This window comes from Hyaena hyaena, unplaced genomic scaffold (genome assembly GCF_003009895.1).
Source record: "Hyaena hyaena isolate Hyena2069 unplaced genomic scaffold, ASM300989v1 scaffold_1224, whole genome shotgun sequence".
In the NCBI taxonomy this organism is placed as follows: Eukaryota; Metazoa; Chordata; class Mammalia; order Carnivora; family Hyaenidae; genus Hyaena; species Hyaena hyaena.
Genome location: NW_024081846.1, coordinates 136,548 through 156,978, shown reverse-complemented (window position 1 = coordinate 156,978; position 20,431 = coordinate 136,548). Strand labels below are relative to the sequence as shown.

General features: G+C 34.5%; 1 protein-coding gene across 1 annotated transcript in view; it reads left to right on the top strand.

Annotated features, from left to right (window-relative positions):
* The first annotated feature begins 75 nt into the window (after positions 1 to 75).
* Positions 76 to 20,431, top strand: part of MMUT (methylmalonyl-CoA mutase) — a 36,129-nt gene continuing 15,773 nt past the window's right edge. Inside the window, exons 1-8 of the mRNA XM_039222907.1 lie at positions 76 to 213; positions 3,508 to 3,932; positions 5,433 to 5,800; positions 10,209 to 10,366; positions 12,121 to 12,292; positions 13,529 to 13,777; positions 16,631 to 16,742; positions 17,796 to 17,911. Coding sequence (XP_039078838.1) covers positions 3,548 to 3,932; positions 5,433 to 5,800; positions 10,209 to 10,366; positions 12,121 to 12,292; positions 13,529 to 13,777; positions 16,631 to 16,742; positions 17,796 to 17,911 — 1,560 coding nt within the window. The 5' untranslated portion in view covers positions 76 to 213; positions 3,508 to 3,547. The remainder of the gene's footprint in view (positions 214 to 3,507; positions 3,933 to 5,432; positions 5,801 to 10,208; positions 10,367 to 12,120; positions 12,293 to 13,528; positions 13,778 to 16,630; positions 16,743 to 17,795; positions 17,912 to 20,431) is intronic.

The window sequence follows — 20,431 nt, the reverse complement described above, 5'->3', positions numbered from 1 at the left end:
AGCCGCACTAACGTCATCAGAAGCGCGCCCGCGGGAGCGCGACAAGATTGGCTGCAGGGAGGGCGGTGTCCGCCTACGCCCCTTGACTTCTTCAGCTGACTTGTGCGCAAGCTCCTTGAGGGGCTCAAGTGTGTGGATCTCAGACTTCCCGGGCTTTGGTGTCTGAAGTCTAGCCGCCCTCCCTCACAGCCGAGGTCCGAGACAGGCAGGCCAGTGAGTAAGACTGTGTACCTAGGGATGTCAGCCTTTCACTTCCCTCCATTCTCGGACTCCTTTCTCCCCATTTACCCATGTCCTCTGAGCCTGTCCTTTTCCTCCTCCCAACTTCCTTATTTACCTTCCCACTATGACGGCATCCCGCTCCCCTCTAACTTCTCCTTGGGTTTAAAGTCTCCACCGACTTCTCTAAAGCGTGATCAGTGGGAATTCGGAGGTACTTCGGGAAAGAAGGTGCTTGTTCGCCTCGGGGGCTATGTCGCCATCTTCCCTGGCCACCCCCAACACCCCCAGATGCCGCTAGGCAGGGGGCGCTTTCAAGATTGCAGAGGGGCGCGCTGGCTCCACAGCTGTCTCTCTTCTAGGCTGTAGCTCTTGTTACTGTGAGGTTGTTTGTATGAGGTGGAGCACCGAAAGTGACTTTGTGTATACTTGTGGATCTAAGAGTAAGAGGTGAAGTAGGAAAGACAGGTCTAAATTGACATAAAATTGCAAATTACTAACTTGTTCAGTTTTATCTTGAAATAGCAATCTTCGAGATGCTCGAAACCTTGGATAATGTGTGTATGTGTATTTTAAATCACTTGATTTTCTCCCATATGTTTATGTTAATATTAAATACAATTTGCATGCTGTGTATTGTCATCTCCAACACAAATTGGTTGAACATTGGAGTTGGTTAGCCTTTCCTGAAGTATTAATGTGCAACCACATACTAACAATCAAAACTTGAAAGTTATTTGATTCAGAATGGTAGGTATTTTACCCATATTGGGGGGGGGGGTTTGTAGGGATGAGCTTCATCATTACTATTTAACATATCGTAATCATCAATAACATATTTGCTTTACATGTCTCTTCTTTGGATGCTTGAAGCCTCTTCACGGCTCTTCTGAGAAAAGTCAGAAGTCCTCTTTTCATCGGTTGTAGTTGTAGTAGTTGTGTTCTTACCTAAAAATGATGTCTAGTTCCAGCCTTTACCAATTTGCCATGTGATTTTCTGTAAGTCACTTAATAGAGGGCTCTTTCCTATCATTTGTCCAGGTTTGGGGAACCAGTATTTTATGTAAACGAGTGTGATATGTTCTGTCTACAATCTCATATCAGGCAGTTTTCAAATTACCTTTTATATCATTTCCGTAGAGGTTCAGTCATAATTTATTTTTCTCACGTATTTTTAAGCTAGTACATGTAGTTTATACTTGCAAGAAGATGGATGACAAGGACCCCATGGATATAATAGAATAAAAATCATAGCTTTGAAAGAATAAAGGGAATTCTTCTTTTCTATTTCTTTTTACACTTTGTACTATGTACTTTTTACCCAGTTGAACATATCACATTCACAGTGTTTTGTCTTGATGCTTTCACGTAATACTTTTTGAGCCTGTCTCCTTTTTAAAGAAACTGCGTAACATATATTTTAAATTTGACTTATGTATAATAATATATTTACATATCTATAAGTGCACATAATTGTGCAGTTTGACGAATTTCTACAAACCGAATACATCTGTATAATCAGCATTCAGATTAAGACCATCACCCCAAAGCACCTCTCTTGTTCCCTTTCTGTCCTAGCCACCATAAGTAACCACTCTCCCGACTTCTGACATTAAACATTGGTTTTGTCTATTTTCTAAATATATTTTAGTGCTATGTAAAATTCTATCACTTGTATATACTATTATTCACTTATTCCTACATTGTTAGACATTGATGTTTCTAAATTTTCTTTATTACAAGTAAAACTATAGGAAACATGTATTTTTATTTAGTAACTTTCCTAGCAGTGTTGTTCCTCAGTGGAATGGCATAATCAGCCCTGACACTTTTTGTGCATATTGCTAATTTGCTTTCCAAAGTAATTAAAGCAGTTAGTATTCCCACCAGTGGTTTGTCTTTTGTTTCACAACCCTCTAACAAATGTTGAGTATTCTTATTTTCCTTTAAGCTTCATTAAATTGATAGGTAAGAAATGGTATGGAAAATAGAATTTTAAGCTCACTTTTCTTGTTACCTTATACATTATAGAGCACAATTTATATTAATAAAATTTGCATCTCAAAACATGTTAAAATACTAGTCTCTATATGTTGAAGCTGTATGACTATAGCAAGTATTTACTTAATTCAGATGAACAGTGGAATTTCGATCAAGCTTCTTTACTCATTTATTTCTCTGGATCTTCATTTCTATGTGTAAAATGGTGAAATCACACTTAGTCATTTAGTGTAAGACTGTGCTAGTTATTAGGAATATACAGCCCTAATGTTGGGTCAGTTAATAAACTAGCAGAGAAATATATATATACGTATATGTGTATAATTTTATACATCTTATATAAATAAATATATTCTATAGAAATGTACAAAACAGTGTTCTAATATGTAGTAGTGTGAGAGATGACAGATGTCTAAACAGAGAAACAGTGCTGTGGTATGGACTACTGAAGAGGCCATTTATCCCATTACGTGAGTTCAGGGAAAACCTTTGAGTGTATTATTTAGATGCTAGGACTTTGAAACCTAGTGCTGCCTAGGTTTAAATGCTGGCTCTTCTGTGTCTCAGTTTCCTCATCTGTAAAATGGGGGTAATATTAGTACCTATCTTGGTGATGTTGTGAGGATTAAAATTGCTGTTCTGTGTAAAGAAAGTCCAGTGCAGCAGTGTAAAGTGCAGCAGTGCCTGGCATGTAGAAAGCTGTGTGTATTGGAGATGATGCCTTAGCCAGGTTAGCCAAAGAATATTCTAGGAAGATGGAAGAGCTAGAGCAAATCACAGAACTTTGATATATGCAGGGAGCTATAGGTTATTTAGTATTTCTAGAACAGTGATGAGTCTGAGCTAAGCATTGATCAAATCATAGAGACCTTGAATGCCTATTTCTCTTGTTCTCCACTATTTTCTCCAGCACCCAACACAATGCCTATCATAAAGTAGATGTTCAAAATATTTTCAATGAAGAAATTAGAAGACTCTACATAATGCAGAATGTTTGAAAAATCCTAAGTGAAGTGTGACATGACATATTTGCCTCAGTGTCAGTGTTTAGAATGGACTAGAGGCTCTAAGATTGGCCAGTAAAACCAGCTAACAAAGTATTGAAGAAGAAGACTAGAACACTGATAGTAGTTGTGGAGAAGAAGGGCCAAAGATGAAATATGAGATGTAGGAAGCAGAAAAGGAGAAGTGATAAAATCATACTAAAATGCCTTGATTTTTCCGTTCTCACCAATAATCCCCATTTTGCCTTTTGTAAATACATGTATACTGTACTTCTTTTTCTAGGCCAGATCTTGTTCTTTTTGGATGTTTTCCATGCTGCATCATGTTGAGGGCTAAGACTCAGCTTCTTTTGTTTTCATCTCATCACCTGAAGCAGCTCAAAGGGTCATCAGGATCCAGACTCATATGGCGGAGACTTCTGCACCAGCAGCAACCCCTGCACCCAGAATGGGCTGCCCTGGCCAAAAAGCAGTTGAAAGGCAAAAACCCAGAAGACCTGATATGGCATACTCCAGAAGGGATCTCCATAAAACCCTTATATTCTAGAAGGGATACCAAGGACTTACCTGAAGAACTTCCAGGAGTGAAGCCATTCACACGTGGACCATATCCCACCATGTATACCTTTAGGCCCTGGACCATCCGCCAGTATGCTGGTTTTAGTACTGTGGAAGAAAGCAATAAGTTCTATAAGGACAATATTAAGGGTGAGATTTTCATGCAAAACATGATATTTGTGATCAACCATACATTTCTTGTTCTTGGCTTCTTTTGAAGGGAGATTAGTTGATCTCTAAAACTGACAGTCACTTTATAATTTTGTAGTTAAGACTATATGCTGAAAAATATGAATGTTTTTCAACTTCCATGGTCAAAAAGATGAGTGATCCAAAATAGGGTGCTAAATTCTTGAATGCCAACAACAGTTCCATTCATGTCATATAAAAGGAATTTAAACTTGTATGACAAAAAGAGACATTGGCTTTTTCTTTGAGAAGCTTTTTTTAATTTTTTTTTTTTCAGAGAAAGAGAAAATGTTTGTAAGCGAAGGGGGAGGGGCAGAGGAAGGGGGAGAGAGAATCCCAAGCAGGCTCCACACTCAGTGCCAGTGCAGAGCTTGACACAGGGCTTGAACTCACAATCCATGAGAACATGACGTGAGCCCAAATCAAGAGTCAGATGCCCAATGAACTGAACCATCAAGATGCACCTTTTTGAGTTTTTAATTAACATTGTCAGGATAGGAATTGAAGAGGAAATAGCTTAAATAAAGCCCAAATAAAATAACACACAAATGATAATGTACAAATATATTTAGTGCATTCTGGCATTTATATCTCGAAAAATTATATTAACTCTCTGATCTATATTAAAATTATCTTTGAATGCTAAATTTGAGGATCTGATTTGAGGATCTGTCTGTATTTCACATGGAGGATGATCTTATATTTAGTGTAGACTGTTTTATTATTTTTTTTGCCTGGTGTTCATAGTTCAGTTTCCCAGAGTATTTGCATAGCCAAGACATCTTATTACGACCATATTAAACACAAGAACAAAAATAAGTGCGCATATAAATACTATGTTATGTTAACAATTTGTGAACAGCCAGATCTTTTCATGAATCTTAAAAAGTATTTTTACCGCGTGGTGCCTTAGTGACTCAGTTGGTTAAGCATCCAACTCTGATTTTAGTTCAGGTCATGATCTCAGATTGGTGAGGTTGAGCCCTGCATCCAGCTCTATGCTCACAGCTCAGAGTCTTTGGGATTTTGTCCCTCTCTGCTCTTCCCCTGCTTGCATGCACGTGTGTGCTCTCTCTAAAAATAAATAAATAAACTTAAAAAATACATTTTTACCTAAAATTGTTAAGATAAGGGCAAAATAGGTGAAGGGGATTAAGAGGTACAAACTTGATGTTATTAAAAAAAAGCTAAGTTAAAAAAATCCTCAAATAGACATGAGAATGATGTTTTAATCTTTTTGTTCTGGAACCCAGTTTGTACATTTTGCCATATGGGAAAACAGCTTAGGAGATGAAGTGTCTTTATTTAAATTTGTTTTGACACGTATGAGCATAAAAATAATGTTTGTTATAAAAGTATTCTATGATGAGATGAGTCGACATCTTTAGTAGTGTTAACATAAATCAGTTTACTTTGAAGCCAGACTCTTTAATTCAGCCTTCTTTTTCTTTGTGTGTTTAGCTGGCCAGCAGGGATTATCAGTTGCCTTTGATCTGGCAACACATCGTGGATACGATTCAGATAATCCTCGAGTTCGCGGTGATGTTGGAATGGCTGGTGTTGCTATTGACACTGTGGAAGATACAAAAATTCTTTTTGATGGAATTCCTTTAGAAAAAATGTCAGTTTCCATGACCATGAATGGAGCAGTTATTCCAGTACTTGCGACTTTTATAATAACTGGAGAAGAGCAAGGTGTACCTAAAGAGAAACTCACTGGTACAATCCAAAATGATATACTAAAGGAGTTTATGGTCAGAAATACTTATATTTTTCCTCCAGAACCATCCATGAAAATTATCGCTGACATCTTCCAGTATACAGCAAAGGTATTTTCTGCTGATTAGAGGTTTTGCTTTCATTCTTTGGATGCAGGAATTTTTATAAAATATCATAACCTAGTTTGAATTTGATAAGTGAGTCTGAATAATAGTTTTAGTATATAGTTTGAGTGTGGATTTTATGTGTATGTGTGTTGTTAGGTTGTATTTTTTTGCTTTCAATGTACTCATTTTACAGTCTCTCATTACCTATTGGAATCTCGGCATTAGACATTTACTTTATTTTCTTTATTGTTAAAATTTTTATCCTCTGGTAATTGTTAGAATCAGGGAGGGCTCCTAATTTACACTTTATTTCTTGCCAGAGTTCAGATTCAGTTTTGAAGTGCACACTGGGTGTCTGACAGTTGGAGATCAAAATGTCAACTTTATTTCTGCAAGAAATTAGATTAGAAGATATCACTTATATCTGCATCTACAATGAGGTCCTTGATATTTTACCCCTTAATTAGGTTCATCTTCCCCAATCAGAGTGGTGGAAAAAGAAGGTTCATATAGTGTTCCTATGTTGGCAACAATCCGTCTACTGGGAAACATAAAATCTCATTTTCCTCTGAGAAATTAATATATAGTTTCCCTCATCATTCACATTTTGCTTCTTGATGATAAAGCTCTCCTTTTCTTTACCTACCTTAAAGTTAGACTATTATTTCATGGCAAAAGGCCAGTATCTCCTCTACCATGAAACCTTTTTGAAAAAAATCTTTTACTTCTTGTAATTGCCATTATCTCAGAACTCTTGCAAGCATTGCCTACTCTCCTCATTTGATATTCTGCTTTTACACTTTGCAGTTTTATGTCTTTTCATAGATCTCATTTGTCCCTGTGCATTGTATTGTATAGAACTATATATTTTTATCACCCTTTCCAATTTCAAGAACATATGTGCAGGATTACATTTTTTTGTTAAATTTATTTTTATTTTTTCACAGAACTTTTTATTTTGAATACTTTAAACCTTTAAACCTTACAGAAAACTTAGAAGAATATTTGTGTGTGTGTGTGTGTTTTATTATTTATTTATCTAATATAATTTATTGTCAAGTTGGCTAACATACAGTTGTATGCTCTTGGTATATATGTAGCATATGTGCTTTTGGTTTCGGGGGTAGATTCCCGTGATTCATCTCTTGCATACAATACCCAGTGCTCATCCCGACAAGTGCCCTCCTCAATGCCCATCACACATTTTCCCCTCTCCTCCGCCCCCCTGCATCAACCCTCAGTTTGTTCTCTGTATTTAAGATTCTCTTATGGGTTCACCTTCCTCTCTGTTTGTAACTAATTTTCCCCTTCCCTTCCCTCATAGTCTTCTGTTAAGTTTCTCAAGATCCACATAAGAGTGAAAACATGATATCTGTATTTCTCTGACTGATTTATATGACAAGCACATGTACACAAATAGCAGTAGCTTTAACTAAACAGGAACTGATTCTCTTTCATCTGAAAGAAGTTGGAAAGTAGGTTGTCAAGAGCTTGGTTGTAGGGTTGCTCCAATCATTAGGGTTCCTTTTATCTTGTGCTAACTTATGGCTGAAAATGGGTGGGCTGGGTGTGTTTGGGATGAGCAGGTCAGTTCCTCTGATTTAAGGTGAATTTCCAGAAGGAACAAACAAAAGTTTTACTTGTATCTTAGTGGACACACACAGTAGTGAGAAGAAATTGGAAGTATAGTCCTTGCACATCAGCACTCTGCATTTATGGCCCACGTAGTACAGGAAGAGAGTAGAGAATTGAACAGTTAGTAGCAGGTTATTTAGTTTGCGCTATTGTGTACTTGGACATTTCACCTTTTGGAGGGTTCAAATGTCCTTTGCAAATTCAAAATTATTTGATATAATCCTTCACATAAGTGTAAAAGTTTTGGTTTCACATACTGATCAAATAATGTTACATTGAAGTACTTTGTAAACTGCAAACTTTTATATTTTTAAAAATTTTTAATTGGGGAGCCTGGGTGGCTCATTCGGTTGAGCGTCCAACTTCAGCTCAGGTCATGATCTCGCTCATGGGTTCGAGCCCCACATCAGCCTCTGTGTTGACAGCTGAGAGCCTGGAGCTTGCTTTGGATTCTGTATCTCCCTCTCTCTCTGTCCCTCGCCTGCTCACACTCTGTCTCTCTTTCTCAAAATAAATAAACCTTAAAAAAATTTTTTTTTAATTTATTTAATTGTAGCAAAATACACAGTGTAAAATTTACCATCTTCACTGTTTAGAAGTGTACAGTTCAATGGCATTAAGTACATTCACACTGTTGTGGAACCATCACCACCATCCATCTCCAGAACCCTTTTCATCTTACAAGAGTAAAGCTCTGTGCCTATTAAATACTAAATCCCCATCCTCCTCTCCCTCCAGCCCCTGGAAACTATCTTTCCACTTTCTATCTCTATGAACTTGACTACTCTAGGTACCCCATATAAGTGGAAACATAAACTATTTGTCTTTTTTGTGACTGGGTTATTTCACTTAGCATAATGTCCTCAAGGCTCATCCATGTTGTAGCATGTATCAAAATTAGCCTCTTTCTAAGGCCAAATAATATTCTAATATTCCAATATTTCTATTATTTTTTTAAAGAAATTCTGCTACTTACAGCCCCTCTGGAAAACAGTGTGGAGGTTCCTCAGGAAACTAACAACAGAACTCCCCTATGACCCAGCAATAGCACTGCTAGGAATTTACCCAAGGGATACAGAAATGCTGAGGCATTGGAGCACATGTACCCCAATGTTCATAGCAGCACTCTCCACAATAGCTATAACATGGAAAGAGCCTAAGTGTCCATCAACAGATGAATGGATCAAGAAGATGTGGTTTATCTATACCATGGAATACTACATGGCAATGAGAAAGAATGAAATCTGGCCATGTGTAGCAACATGGATGGACCTTGAGGGTGTGATGCTGAGCGAAATAAGTCAGGCAGAGAAGGACAAATATCATATGTTTGCACGTATAGGAGGATTAGGAGGAACTTGACAGAGGAACAAGGGGGAGAAGAAGGGCGGAAATGGTGGGGGAAAAGGAGAGAGACAAACCATGAGAGACTCTTGAATTCTGACAAAAACTGAGGACTGATGGATGTGGGGGGGAGGGGGGGATGGGCACGGAGGAGGGCACTTTGGGGATGAGCACTGAGTGTTATGTGGAAAATAATTTGACAATAAACCATTTGTAAAAAAAAAAAAAAAAGAAATTCTGCTACTAAAATCCTCTTTGTAGAGAAGCACCTCCTTCTTTCATTGCTTCTTATTTATAAACTCTAAATGCACTCAAGTAGTCTCTCAATTCTATGTAATTTAATCCCCTTACTGTTTTTGCGATGGAACATTTTTCAAGAGCTTTTGGTTCATTATAAATATTCAAAAATGTAAATTACAGATAATCCATAGCATACATTAGCAAAAGCAAGTAACATTTTTTGAATGCATATGGGAATAATGCTAAGTGGTTTAGGTGAATCATTTTGTTTAATCCTACAACAACTCCATGAGGAAGATATAATTATTACTTCTATTTTATACTTTAGGAAACCAGGAAATAACTAGGTTGAGAAATTTGCCTATAATCGTATGGCTAGTTAAGTGACACTAGCCATCAACTAGACTTTGAGCACTCTGACTCTAGAGCCTGTGCTCTTAACTACTGTATTCAGTTTCTGTGATTTACTTTTTATTATTTTATTTGGCCAACTCCTGGGAAGGATGATGATTTTGGGGCTTGGCAGAATATTTGTGCTATGTACCCTTCCCTAATAAATTTTAGGAGAGTGGTAGAAATGCCATTTTTTTAGTGATTTTGGTATAAACCTGTCTGGGATATGCTTAGCATTAAATATCACAGTAATTCCAATTGAAATCTTTGATTTCTAAGTCATGTATTTTATCCTTTTTTATTTCAGTATATAGTCATTTTCAGTGACTTCAAAAAAGACTTCAAATAAGAAAACTGATAACTAGTAAACCTTAAGTGTATTTTTCCTTAGCATGTGAGCCCAAGGTTATGAGATCTTATGACCTCTTAAGAGGTTATACTCAGTGGTTTAGAATTAAAGATGTTTATTCAGTATTCAGACTGAAGGTTCATTTTTAACTTCAGCTAACTAATTTCAGAGTTTAAACTTTAACTCTAAAAAATGTCTAGTCCAAATTCTTTTTCATTAGGAAAATAAAATAGGTGCAGTTTTTATGATGGTTCATTGAATCACCACTTAAATTGAGGAGTGAATTAAATAGAACAAAGTAAGCATTAACTATGTTCAGTTAATGTTAAAGACTATTTAGTGTATGTGAGTTGAACATCATTTAAAAATAATAGTCTTTTAGAAAATGGGTTTAATAGAGAACCTTTAAAAATTTTTATTCACTGTTACATTTTTTATTATTTTATGCAGCACATGCCAAAATTTAATTCAATTTCAATCAGTGGATACCATATGCAGGAAGCAGGGGCGGATGCCATTCTGGAACTGGCCTATACTATAGCAGATGGGTTGGAATACTGTAGAACTGGACTGCAAGCTGGTCTGACAATTGATGAATTTGCACCAAGGTGAGTGAATTAACCTCAGAGATTGTTTCAATATTAGGAAAAATTTTAGGACCAATTTATGAGTATATAGTAAATATATTGATAAAATGCATTTGTGTATATAAATGTCACACTAGATTCTCTTATGTTTTATTGGAATAATGCTAAGAGAATAAACCTATACTATTGATAATGAAAAATTAGAATTAAATTTTACTCTACTTCTTGGTAAGTTAGAGGAATCTTGTCTTCAGCTATTCACAAAACACAATTAACTGGCATGTTTTGTCAATTAAAATGTAAACATGATGTTTAAGTCATATTGACTTTTATTCTTTATTTTTCCATTTTAAAAAGAAGTTATCTATTACATTTTTTTCTGTTGCACTTGTAATATAAATATTTTGGAATTCACAGTGCTATTAAAAACCATTTCTGTTTCAAAATAGCTTGTTAATAAAGTTATATGACAAATATGGAGAAGCTTCATTGAAGTTTAAGAAATGTTTAAATTTGGTGATTAAAAATTGGTCAGATGAGTAATTAATTGCTAAGCTTTGCTAAGTCAAGCACAAACATGTATGCTGGGAATGAGTTTTGTAAAAAACATAACTTCTGCCCTTAGCGAGTTCATGGACTCTATACCAGAGGTTGTTGCATACATAATATGACAGCGGTTCTCAACATGCGGTCCAAGGGCTCGTCAGGGTCGCTAACCCTTCCTAGGAACTTTCAGGTCAAGTTGTTTTCACATTTGTATTAAGGCTTTATGTGCCTTTCCCACTTTCATTATTTCAAGAGTGTACATTGTTTTCCAAAAGCTACATGATACGTGATGTTGCAACAGACTGAATGTAGAAGCAGATACTTATTACAAAAGTCTTCCCTTAAGCCGCACATTAGATTTGCAAAAATGTAAAACAGTGACTCTTTTATTACGATATTTTTATTTTAGCAAAATATAATTATTTTTCATTAAAAAGTGTTAGTTCTGTTAACATGTTGTATGTTTATTGTTTCTAAATGATGATAGATATTTTCCAAATAAAGATTCCTTGGGATCTTTAGTCATTTTTAAGAGTGAAAAAGTATCCTGGGACAAATCTTTGAGGGCTGTAGTGTTAAGAATTTCTTCCAAGAGCATTTCAAAACATTTTATTAGTTTTGGTTTACTTAAGGCTCACCTTGTTTTATTTAAACACAGCCCTTCTACCTTTAGGCACAGGCAAGTAAACTAAATGTGTAAATCAGCAACAAAATATAAGATAAAAAGGAGTAGTGGATTTGGGGACAATTGGAGAAATATATTCCTAGACCAAATATACTATTATTCCTTAAAAGCAAAACAAAACAAAACAAACAAACAGGAAAACTTTCTTGCCATCCCAAACCGTAAGTTTGTGGTTCTATTCCCTTCATGGGTTTACCTCTGACTTACATATTGGGTATTCTTGAAGCATTTATTTTTGGATAGTGATTCATTCTATATTTAAAGACGTAAGAGGAACTTCTTTTCTATAGAAAACTAACTGTAAAGTGAATAATTTCTACCTGAAGCAGATATTCACAGCTATTTCTTCTGTGTGCCTAAAACTGTACTTTTATCTGTTAAGTTTAAAATTACTTATGTTTTATGCTTTGATTTGAATTCAAGTTACATTGTGTGAAATTAAAATCTGGATACTGTTTTCTTTAGTGTGCGATACAACTAATTTTATTTTCCATTTTATATTGTTAAGTATAATCAAATAATGGACTTAATATTACTATTTTAGGTTGTCTTTCTTCTGGGGAATTGGGATGAACTTTTATATGGAAATAGCAAAAATGAGAGCTGGGAGAAGACTCTGGGCTCACTTAATAGAGAAAATGTTTCAGCCTAAAAACTCTAAATCTCTTCTACTAAGGGCACATTGTCAAACATCAGGATGGTCACTTACTGAGCAGGTATATGTATGATTTAAAGTGTAGAATTTTAGTTAAGTCATATATTGTCTTACAAGAAACATAGCATAGTCAGGAAGTAGATTTAAGAACATATCTACTAATATTTGAAAATTATAATTATTCTAAAGCGTAATGCACATTGATGATTTTTACATGTGTATTATAATAAACGAAGTTGGCTCCCTCTAGTGGTTAATAATATAAAATCAGTTAAACCTTAGTTTATATGCAGTGCTGTTTTACCTTTTTAAAAGTAAAGAAAAAATGTTGATGATGAGGAAGAAGTAAAAACCACAACTTAGTTAATATTGTCTTAAATAATTTTAACAGTTTAAATTCTTTTAATGTTTATTCATTCTGAGAGAGAGAGAGACAGAGAGACAAAGAAAGAGCAGGTGTAAGCAAGGAAGGTCAGAAACGGAGAGAGAGCATCCCAAGCAGGCTCCCCACTGACAGCACAGAACTCAGTGTGAGACTTGATCTCACGAACCGTGAAATCATGACCTGAGCCGAAATCAAGAGTCGGATGCTCAATAGACTGAGCCACCCAGACAACCCAAGAGTTAAAATTCTGAACATAAAATCACCTCATTAAAATTTTGTCCATCTATATTATTTATTTTAGTTATATTATTTATTTTAGTTTAAATAAATATGCATGCAAACAGATGATCTAAATAACTATTTTCATTTATAGAATTTAATTTCATTCTATTAAAAAATTGTGTGATCTTTTTTCATGCATTTTCTTTACATATTAAATTATTTTGATATATTAAAAATAACTCATAACTTTAAAGCTATACTTCTTTTAAAAATCTAAAAGTAAATACTAATTTATCCTGACTAAATATGGCTTCAGTTCCTTATAAATGGAGAAGTACAGATTTCAGGGTTGGAAGGAACTTTAGTAATCATTTTTGTCTTAACCTCCTCGTTTTTACAGCTGAGGAAGCCAAAGTTCAGAAAGGCCCAATGCCTTGCCTCAATCATAATCAGGAACAGATAAGAAATCTGGATTCATTGTTCATTTGTTTTATTAATCACTTATTAATAAATCATTTGTTGAGTGCCTATTAAGTATGGCTTGTTTACTAATTTGTCTGAATTTATTGGATATTCTGAAGCCTAATATAGGCATTGGCAAGTAAATATGCAGCAGCCACTGCTTAATCATAGTGTCCTTTATCAACTGTCCCCTTGTTTTGACTTTTTACTTTCCTCTAAATGTTTTAGGATCCTTATAATAACATCATTCGTACTACAGTAGAAGCCATGGCAGCAGTATTTGGAGGGACTCAGTCTTTGCACACAAATTCTTTTGATGAAGCCTTGGGTTTGCCAACAGTGAAAAGTGCCCGAATTGCCAGGAATACACAAATCATTATTCAAGAAGAATCTGGGATTCCCAAAGTGGCTGATCCTTGGGGAGGTTCCTATATGATGGAGTCTCTCACAAATGATGTTTATGATGCTGCCTTGAAGGTCAGTTTCTCTGCTTTGAAATTTTGGTTTTAATATTTATGGATTTACAAAGGTTTATAGGTATTTTGATTTATAAATCAAATCATAGATTTATATCAAGATTTATAAAATGTTCGAGAAAAAAGAGTTTTATATTTGACCTTATAGTATATAAAACTGAAACATAATTTAAAAATATAATTGCATTTGTATTAAAGTATTTTATTCAGAGTCAAAAAGAGTACTAGTGTTAAAAGAATACTAGTGTTAAAAGGTTGTAATGTAAAAAAGCCATCCTTTGTCTTCTACTTACTTTTTTCCTGCTTCCTTGAATCAAATACATCTTTTTTGTTTGTTTTTATCTCCATGTTTAAAAATTACACATATATGCTAGTTCTAATTCCATCAATTTTAGGCATTATCTGTTGCTTTGTAGTATGGTAGTTTAGTAGTTTAGCTGATTCCTACCTCTTTGTTTTGTCCCATAATACTGCCAATATAATTACATCTCAATAGTATGTATCTTTCTGAAGTCCTCCAATGCTGTCATCCGATTTAGACTATTTTCTCTCTACACCTGCTGACCGTTGCAGTCCTTTGACTTCCTTTTGTCATTATCCTGGGAATTCTTTTCACCTCTGTAATGTTGAACCTTATCCTGAATGCTATGTCTACCTCTGCTGATTTATCCCTTGTTATTTTGAACGATATCTGATAGGAGCCTCTTAGAAGTGGTACATGGGGGTGAATTATATGAAACTTTGGATGTTTGAAAATATCTTTATTCTACTCTGGTATTTGGTTGATAGTCTGACTGTGTTTGAAATTATTTTCATTTGGGAGTTTGTAAACATTGATCTGCTTTTTATTCTAGCTTTTTATTCCAATGTCCAATATTTCTGTTTAGAAATCTAATGCTGTTTCCACTCTCAGGACCTTTCTAACAGTTTTAGGATCTCTATTTTTGAGTTGGGAGACTTTGATGTGCATATTTTTCCTATATTGGACTAGACCTTTGGTGAACAATTTTTATCTGACCTATTTTTGATGTTTTCATAACTCTGGAAATTGTTCTGTGTTATTATTTTTTTTTTATAGTTTCCTCCCTGCCATTTTTTCTGTGGTTTTTCTTGCTGGAACTCTTAATTATTAGATAAGGACCTCCTTGAATGATACTCTGATGTTCTTATTTGTTCTACAACTTATCTTTGAGATTCTGTTTTGTTTTCTTGGAGAGTCATCAACTTTAAATTTCTACTTACTTTAAAATTCATATATTGTATTTATAATGTCCAAAAGCTCATTTTTGTTTTCTAATTTTCTCCCTTATATGTTATAGTACTTGTTTCATTAATATAGAATATAATCTTTTTTTCTGAGGATATTATATTTTTTGAAGTTTCCTTCTATATCTTATATTGTCTGTTTCCTCTATGTGCTTTTATCTTTAGTCTTATTATTCAGAATGCACATTTTTATATCAACAAGATATCTTACTATTGCCTCTCTCTGTACTTGGTGTTTGATAGCCCATTGCATCTCTAAAGAAATAAATTTTGGTCCATTATTTGCAGATGTAAGTTTTGGTTTTCCTGACAGAATGGAAGAGGGATAGTTGCAAATTCTCAAGTAGTACTTCCCTTTTTTAGCTTTCTATCTTAGCTTTGGCTTCCTTTGAATCCAAAGGAATTCAAGAAATACAAATTCCTGGAATTCAAGGAATACAAACTCAAGTTTTACTTTGTTCCTTTCTGCTAAGTCATATACCATTCCACCATATACCATTTTCCCACTATATCATGTATAAGTAAGGCTGCGATTGAAGGTTTAGATGTATCCTAGTGTCAATAACAGTAGAGTTATGTTATTATTATGCTGGTCAAATCAAAAATGAAATTGAATTTTGAAATATATTTCTTAACGAGTATTTATTTATGTATCCATGAAAACTTTACTTATGTAACTTTATGTAACTTTATTTTTATAAAGGCAATTGAAATTTCTTTAGTTTTCTCCTAAGACTCGAGTAAGAGGTTTTGTGTTTTCCAAAATATACATCTTAGTTTTTCTGTTGTCTTTTGAAGTTACTTTAAATATATAATTTCTTTCTTTTTTGAGATATAATGGACATATAACATTGTATTAGTGTAAGATATACAACATGATGATTTGATATATGTGTGAATTGTAAAGTGATTAAGAGAGTAAGTTTAGTAACTTTCCATGCCACACAGTTACACAATTTCTTTTTTCTTGTGATAGGAACTTTTAAGATCTACTGTCTTAGCAACTTTCAAATATACAGTACAATATTGTTAACTCTGTAGAATTTTTTCTTTAAAAATTTTTTTTAATGTTTATTTCATTTTTGAGAGAGAGAGAAAGAGACAGAACACAAACAGGGGAGGGACAGAGAGAGAGGGAGACCCAGAATTGGAAGCAAGCTCCAGACTCTGAGCTCTCAACACAGAACCCGACACAGGACTCGAACTCAGGATTTGCAAGATCATGACCTGAGCTGAAATTGGACGCTTAACCCACTGAGCCACCCAGGCGCCCCATTTTTCCTTTAAAAATTTTTTTTTACTTATTCATTTAAGTTATGTCTACACCCAACATGGAGTTCAAACTCACCCTGAGATCGAGAGTTGCATGTGCCCCCTGACTGAGCCAGCCAGGCACTCCTGACTATAGAATTTCTAATGAAAAACCTTGATGTTCCCTTACTTCTTTTCTTACGAAACATTAAACTTACCACTAAAATAGTTTAAGACTTTATTAATACTGGTAATTATGTAATGTAACAAATTTGTATAGTTTATAAAAATATCACTATATTCTTTTCCAATTTTATTAATCTATTTTTCTTAATAGCTTATTCATGAAATTGAAGAAATGGGTGGAATGGCCAAAGCTGTAGCAGAAGGAATACCTAAACTACGAATTGAAGAATGTGCTGCCCGAAGGCAAGCAAGGATAGATTCTGGTAAGATAAAATGAAAATGTTCACATGTGAAATCTAGTACTGTATTTAAAAAGAAATATTAATTTCTATTTAAAGATAACACATATAGTTAATAAAACAAAAATAATGGAAAAAATGAAACTTGGATGTTTCTTATCTATCTACCTGTCTGTCTGTGTGTCTGTCTCCCTGTTTGTAATTTGTATGCTTGGATGCACGTGGGCAAGCATATGTACAGAGTATGTGTGGAGGTATGCCTATGTGTATATATGTACATGTGTAGGTGGGTATTTCCAGCGTGTTGAAGATATTATTATTGGTGATTGTGCTCTGCATTGGAGTATTTATTTATTCATTCAGTCAGTGAACACTTTGTTTTACTATTAGCATTCGGGGCCACTGTACTATGTCTGTGATACAACTGTGAACAGGACAGAGGTGATCTCTTGACCCTAGAGTTTATTTTTTGGTAAGAAAGAGACAGAAAATGAGCAAGTGAACACATAACAAACAAAATAATTAGAGATTATGATGAGGTCTAGGGAAATAGGGGAAAGAAATGGGTGGCAGGATGTCTTTAGATAGTAATAATCTGGTAGTTTGAGGTAAAATATATTCTTATTATGTTAAGGAAATGTCTTTATAATTCTGGATTATTACTTATAGATTTTAAAAGTCATTTTGTTAAAAGCCATAGGCTATAAGAGAATTCAAGATGATATTGGAAACATTAGAGGATGTTAATTCTCTCCCTTATAAATCCTGACTTATTGCTATTATTATTTCAATTTTGTAGTGTTAGAAGAGAATTTATCAGAATCTCTGGGAAAGTGTATAGTTTGAGAGAATAATAAAAATCCTCCCTTAAAGAGATCTGATATATACCAGTTTTTTCCCCCTCTCACTCCCATTTTATTGGTATTTGCTGATCTATATTGAAGTTTCACTAAGATTAAAGAATACTATTTAAAAATATTAAGCTTGTGAGCAAAGTATGTGATGATCAGAGCATTACTATTAAGGAGGTATTTGTGAATAGAATCTACATATTATTTTCCTCTGGGAAATTGATAGGTTCTGAAGTAATTGTTGGAGTAAATAAGTACCAATTGGAAAAAGAAGAATCTGTGGATGTTCTGGCGATTGATAATACTTCAGTGCGTAACAAGCAGATTGAAAAACTCAAGAAGGTAATAATAGCTATCGTTTTTTGAGTGCTTTCTGGGCATTGTGTAAGCTCTTACATTGTCTTATTTAATCCTTACAACAACCACATGAGGTGGCTATTATTTCCCCATGAGGTGGGTATTATTTTAAAGTCAAGAAAACTAAATAAATATTTAGCCTAGAATAAATAATTGAACAGCCAAGACTCAAATTCATTTTAAACCAACACAACTGCCTCTGTGAAATTTATGTTATTAAAAACCTCACTGTAATAATAATACTTCCTATAAATCATAGATTAAAGCAAAGGCTGAAATGATTATGTAACTCACTCAAAATTAAAAACAAAATTAAGTTTAGAATATCTGAACCTAGGGCTTCTCACTAATTTGTTTCCACTGGCCCATGGTTTCTGATGCCACTATGAAAGAATCAGTTGCTTTCTGTTTTTTTTTTTTAATTCAAATATATCTTAAAAGTGCTTTAGTAAGATACCATTTGTAAATGAAATATATTTATTTTGATTGAAACTAGATTATTGTCTTAGCTTTATTGCCAATTTCTTACTGAGATGAATCAAAGTATAAGAAATACTAAAATAGATAAAACATTAGTTATAATCTATATATTTCTCTCGTATGAAGCTACTGTGATCTTTTAATCTCTGGCTTTTATAATTATTTTTATTTCTAAAGCAAGAAATTGAAATTCTTTTTTTTTTTTTAGATTTTATTTAAAAATTTTTAATGTTTATTTTTGAGAGAGAGAGACAGCATGAGCAGGGGAGGGGTAGAGAGAGAGGGAGACACAGAATCCCAAGGCTCCAGGCTCATAGCTGTCAGCACAGAGTCCAAAGTGGGGCTTGAACTCAAAACCCATGAGATCATGACTTGAGCCAAATTTGGACGCTTAACTGACTGAGCCACCCAGGTGCCCCTATTTAATTTTTATTTAAATTAAAATTAGTTAACATATAGTGTAACATTCATTTCAGGAGTAGAATTTAGTGATTCACCAGTTACATGTAACACCCAGTGCTCATCCCAACAAGTGCCCTCCTTAATGCCTATTACCCATTTAGCCCATCCCCAACCCACCACTCTACCAGTACCCTCAGTTTATTCTATATAGTTAAGAATCTCCTATTTTGTGCCTCCCTCTCTGTTTTTATCTTATTTTATTTTTCCTTCCCTTCCCCTGTATTCATCTCTTTTATTTCTTAAATTCCACATATGAGTGAAATCATATGGTGTTTGTCTTTCTCTAATTTATTTTGCTTAGCATAATACACTCTAGTTCCATCCACATCATTGCAGGTGGCAAGATTTTATTCTGTTTGATGGCTGAATAATATTCTGTTTGTGTGTGTGTGTGTGTGTAAATATATACCTTATCTTCTTCATCCTTTCATCAATCAATGGACATTTCAGCTCTGTCCATAATTTGGCTATTGCTGATAGTGCTGCTATAAACATTGGGGTGCATGTGCCCCTTTGAGTCAGCAATTTTGTATCCTTTGCATCAATAGCTAGTAGTGCAATTGCTGGGTTGTAGGATAATTCTCTTTTTAGCTTTTTAAAGGAACCTCCATACTGTTTTCCAGAGTGTCTGCACCAGTTTGCATTCCTACCAATAGAATAAGAGGGTTCCCCTTTCTCTCCATCCTCATCAACATCTGTTGTTTCACAAGTTGTTAATTTTAGCCATTCTGACAGGTGTGATGTACTTCATTGTGGTTTTGATTTGTATTTCCCTGATGTTGAGTGATATTGAGCATGTTGTCATGTGTCTTTGGAGAATGTTTTCTTTGGAGAAATGTCCGTGTTGTCTGCTCATTTCTTAACTCGATTATTTATTTTTTGGTTCTTGAGTTTAATAAGTTCTTTATAAGCTATGAATACTAGTCCTTTATCCAATATGTCATTTGCAAATATCTTCTCCAGTTCTTAGGTTGCCTTTTAGTTTTCTTGATTGTTTCCTTTGCTCTGCAGAAACTTTTTATCTTGATGGAGTCCCAATAGTTCATTTTTGCTTTTGTTTTCCTTGCCTCAAGAGACATGTCTGGTAAGAAGTTAGTATGGCCATGATCAAGTTTGCTGCCTGTGTTCCCCTCTAGGATTTTGATGGCTTCCTGTCTCACATTTAGGTCTTTTATCCATTTTGAATTTATTTTTGTGTATGGTAAAAGAAAGTAGTCCACAAGAACTTAAAATTCTTTAGTTATCCTTAATGCTTTTTCTCTGCTTACTTGCTTGTGAAATTTTAAGGTATGACTTTTTTTCCTCTTCAGTTTAGATGTTCTTTAAGAACTGTGGGTACCTTGGTGGCTTAGGTCGGTTGAGCATCCAACTCTTGATTTTGACTCAAGTCTAAATGTGGGAATGAACCCTGCATCCAGCTCCACACTGAGCGTGGAGCTTCTTAAGATTGGTTTTCTCTCTCTCTTTTTCTTTCTATCCCTCTTTCTCTCCCTCTGCCTTTCTCCCCCGCTCAAGTATACTCTCTTTAAAAAAAAGAAAAAAAGAATATAAGATTTTTTTCAG